Source organism: Octopus bimaculoides, chromosome 3, assembly GCF_001194135.2.
Source record: "Octopus bimaculoides isolate UCB-OBI-ISO-001 chromosome 3, ASM119413v2, whole genome shotgun sequence".
In the NCBI taxonomy this organism is placed as follows: domain Eukaryota; kingdom Metazoa; phylum Mollusca; class Cephalopoda; order Octopoda; family Octopodidae; genus Octopus; species Octopus bimaculoides.
The window spans coordinates 114,877,102-114,881,366 of record NC_068983.1 but is presented as its reverse complement, the minus strand read 5'-3'; the positions used below and the strand labels follow the sequence as shown (position 1 = coordinate 114,881,366).

The 4,265-nt window shown below is 37.3% G+C and overlaps 1 protein-coding gene across 1 annotated transcript in view; it reads left to right on the top strand.

The window, feature by feature from the left end:
* The window catches only part of LOC106877710 (pseudouridine-5'-phosphatase), a 212,391-nt gene that overhangs the window by 137,489 nt on the left and 70,637 nt on the right, over window positions 1–4,265 (top strand). Inside the window, exon 3 of the mRNA XM_014926666.2 lies at window positions 3,827–3,919. Within this exon, the coding sequence (XP_014782152.1) occupies window positions 3,827–3,919 (93 nt within the window). The remainder of the gene's footprint in view (window positions 1–3,826; window positions 3,920–4,265) is intronic.

Below are 4,265 nucleotides of genomic sequence, written 5' to 3'. Positions count from 1 at the left end.
AAAAAAAAAAAACACCTGAAAAATCATCATGAAGTGAAAATGATATAAGGATATTGAATTCATTTACTATTAACTTTAAAATCATATATCAATTATATGGTTGGTGTAATTATATTGAGTATGGAACTTTACAGGAAACCCAATTTTATGGTAATTGGAAAACAAATTTACAGAAATCTCATACATGAAGTCTGTGAAAGCTCCAAGGCTCTTAAAGTCTGTATATTATTTTTGGCTTCACTTTTTTAATATTCAAATCAACATGGTGTTTTCTTGTTATACTGCTATTAAACTTTGGCACAATGACCCAAATTTATAAGGAAGGGTTTAATCGAATGAATTAGCCACAGAGCATTAATGGTACTTCATCATCATCATCGTTTACCGTCCACTTGCCATGCTGGCATGGGTTGGATGGTTTGACTGAGAACTGGCAAGCCAGGAGGCTCCACCAGGCTCCAAACTGATCTGGCAAGATTTCTACAGCTTGATGCCCTTCCTAATGCCAACCACTCCGAGAGTGTAGTGGGTGCTTTTTATGTACCACCGGCACAGGGGCCAGTCAGGTGGCACTGGCATCAACCATGCTCGAATGGTGCATTTTACGTGCCACCAGCATGGGAGCCAGTTCAGCAGCACTGGCATTGACTATGCTCGAATGGTACTTTTTACATGCCACTGGCATGGGTGCCAGTCAGGCAGTTTTGGCATCGGCCACGACAGCAATTTCACTTGACTCAACAGATTTTATAGATGAGAGGTAAAGACAACTCTGTTTGGATTTGAACTCAGTATCTACAGGAACATAACCATGTAGTCTAGCCTCCTCCTGTTTCTGCCTTTCTAATAATGATTTATGTTTTCCTAATATATTAGCATGGCTCTGTCATTAGGATGTTGTTGATTTCACAACCATGCAGCTTTTGATTCGATCCCACTGCATGCCACTATGGGTAATTGTCTTCTACCATAGCCTTAAATTGATCAGTGCTTTGTTAGAGAAATTTTGTAAACAGAAACTTATGGAAGTCACTCACACACACACACATATATAAGGACATATACACACACATGTGTATGTATGTATACATATATATATATATATATATATATATGTATATATATATGTATATTCTTTTATTCTTTTACTTCAGTCATTTGACTGCGGCCATGCAGGATCACTGCCTTGAAGGATTTTAGTCACAAAAATCGACCCTCAAGACTTATTTTTTAAGCCTAGTACTTATTCTATCAGCGTCTTTTTGCCAAACTGCAAAGTTACAGGGATGTAAGCACACCAACACTGGTTGTCGACCAGTGATGGGGAGACAAACACAGATGTAAACACACACACATGCACACACACATATTTATACAATGAGCTTCTTTCGGTTTCTGTCTATCAAATCCACTCACAAGGCTTTGGTCAGCCCGAGGTTATAGTAGAAGACACTTGCCCAAGTTGTTACACAGTGGGACTGAACCTGGAACCATGTGGTTGGGAAGCAAGCTTCTTGCCACACCGCCACACCTGTACCTATATATATATATATATATATATATATATATATATTGTTAGCATCCTTTTGTCTCGGGAAACAATGGTGTTGCGCATAAACTAATCCAGTCTGGTTTTTACATTTCATGTCCTCTCCAGTTTTCTGCAGGCCTAGGCTAGATGTAAGAAAATCCTGGGTAGCCCAATCATCAGTATTCCTCTCTCGACCTTGCTGACATAGACTAATGGAGTGCAGAACATTACATTTGGCACCAGCTTGGTTGCAGCAGCTGCCGGAAGAGTGTCAAGTTGAACACTAAACTGCCTACGGGGCTCCACTCTGGATTTCTTTGAAGGTTGTCTCCTTTCCGTAACCCTGGATAGGAGCTCATACCGGGTACTGTCAGCCAGAGCCAGCTGAACCCGTAACTTGTCTCAGGCAGGGTCATCACTCCCTGAAGTAGTGAATAAAATCGCTACCCACTGTTTGCTTGTTGATAAGATTCCTTGAACTGAATTTTCCTCCTTTCCTTTAGAACCATTTTTTCACCCTTTTTTTTCCTCCGCACTCCCTGTGTTATTTTGAGCCTGAATGATTGCTGGATTGTGCATTGAATGCTATGCAAGCCCATCTGATTACTACACTATCTGAGCCTGAAACTTGAAGAAGATCATGTTTAATTCCTGTATTCATACATTGGGTTATATTCTGCAATAGCAATATGTCCTGTAGTGGTAGTTCAATGTGAAAAATCATAAGAAGAGTCTCTGGCTGTAAAATACTGCCTCAAAAAATGTCTTATCCAGTTCATGTTAGCAAGAAAAATGTGGATATAAAAGCAATGATGTTGAGGATGTTTAATATAAGTATAACTTAAATCTTAGATATCTTTCTAATTAAGACATGATTGTAACTGGGATTATGAGACATATTCAAATTAGTTATTGAAATGTAGGTCATGACCTACAATTCGAAGAGAACCACTGTTATAATTTGGTCATGATCTACTTTCTTCAAGTATAATTAGTTTTGTAATTTTTAAATATTGACCTATTTCCAAAGAAGGTTAATGATGTAGGGAAATCTATCGAAAGGGATCGGTCCATACATATAGAGCTTAAACTCAACTTTGCTTGTATTCAGAATATGTTACGTTGGATACATGCAGTCTGCCAACCCAAAGTTACATGGTTCAGTCTTTGTTATAGATTGCTTTCTTTTTATTTTATTCTATTTTATATTATTAAATAAATAAAATAACAGTAGCTTTATTGAGAAAGAGGTGGTGGTGGTGGTGGCAATGGCAATCACTCTTCTAATCAAATCTTAGAAACTGTGTTTTCTCTGGTTTGCTGAAATTTGCTGATAGTCTCTCTCATTTACTACTCCTATTTATAGTGTTACCTTTTTATTTTATGAGGGGAAGATTTGAACTTGGTACACACAGATCTCGAATAGGTACCGTGAGTTATGTTATTTGATGCTCTGACAGTTGTACTAGCCCACCACTCCACTCTGGACCGATACTTATTGTTATCAAACCTAAGAAGATGAAAAACAAAACTGACTTCAGTGGAAATTGAACTCAGAGAGTAGGGATTTGGTATAAATACCATGAAGCATTTTATCGAACATGGTAATGATGCTGTTAATTTGCAGCTATTATCTTGATTGTCATCATCATCATTTACTGTCTGTTTTCCATGCTGACATGGGCTGGATGGTTTGACAAGATCCAGCAAGCTGCAAGGTTGTATCAAGTTCCAATGTCTGCTTTGGCATGTCTTCTACAGCTAGATGCCCTTTCTAATGCCAGCCACTCTACAGAATGTTCTTGATGCTTTTTTGTGCAATCAGCACTATGAATTACATTTACGTAGTCAATATTACATTTAGAGAAAAAGTTAATGAAATTCTTTGGAGGAAAGTTAATGAAATTAGCTTGAACTGAGATTTAAAACTGTATTGCCAGTCGGTATTGATTTCTTTTCCTTTTGTTTTTTCTTTTAATTCTTATTCTATGGTGCTTGCCAATTTATTAAAGAATCGAAGGATTTCCTCTGTTTTTGCACAAAACTCTTTTCAAAACCTGATCATTTTAGTTGATGCAATATATATTTTGTATTTATTTTCAAATTTCACTTTGATGAAAATTTAAGACCATTCCAGTAGAATTTAAACATTGATGCATGAAGTACCAAACTGAATAATGTATATTTTTTAACCTATGCTTTTTTTTTTTTATACCAAAAATTTCCATCCGATGTATCTAAAAACATATAATCCTTTGTATATGATTGTCATTTATTTTCTGTCATTTTCTTCAGATGATCTCCAGCTTCCTTTGACTGTTGATGAATATCTAAAAAAGGCATCTGCACTACAAAAGAAAGCTTTTCCTAATGTTCCTCTTTTACCAGGTAATACTCTTTACTCTTTACTCTTTTACTTGTTTCAGTCATTTGACTGTGGCCATGCTGGAGCACCACCTTTAGTCGAATCAAATTGACCCCAGGACTTATTCTTTGGAAGCCTAGTACTTATTCTATCGGTCTCTTTTGCCGAACCACTAAGTTATGGGGACGTAAACACACCACCATCGGTTGTCAAGCGATGTTGGGGGGACAAACACAGACACACACATACATATATACATATATATACATATATATGACGGGCTTCTTCAGTTTCCGTCTACCAAATCCACTCACAAGGCTTTGGTTGGCCCGAGGCTATAGTAGAAGACACTTGCCCAAGGTGCCATGC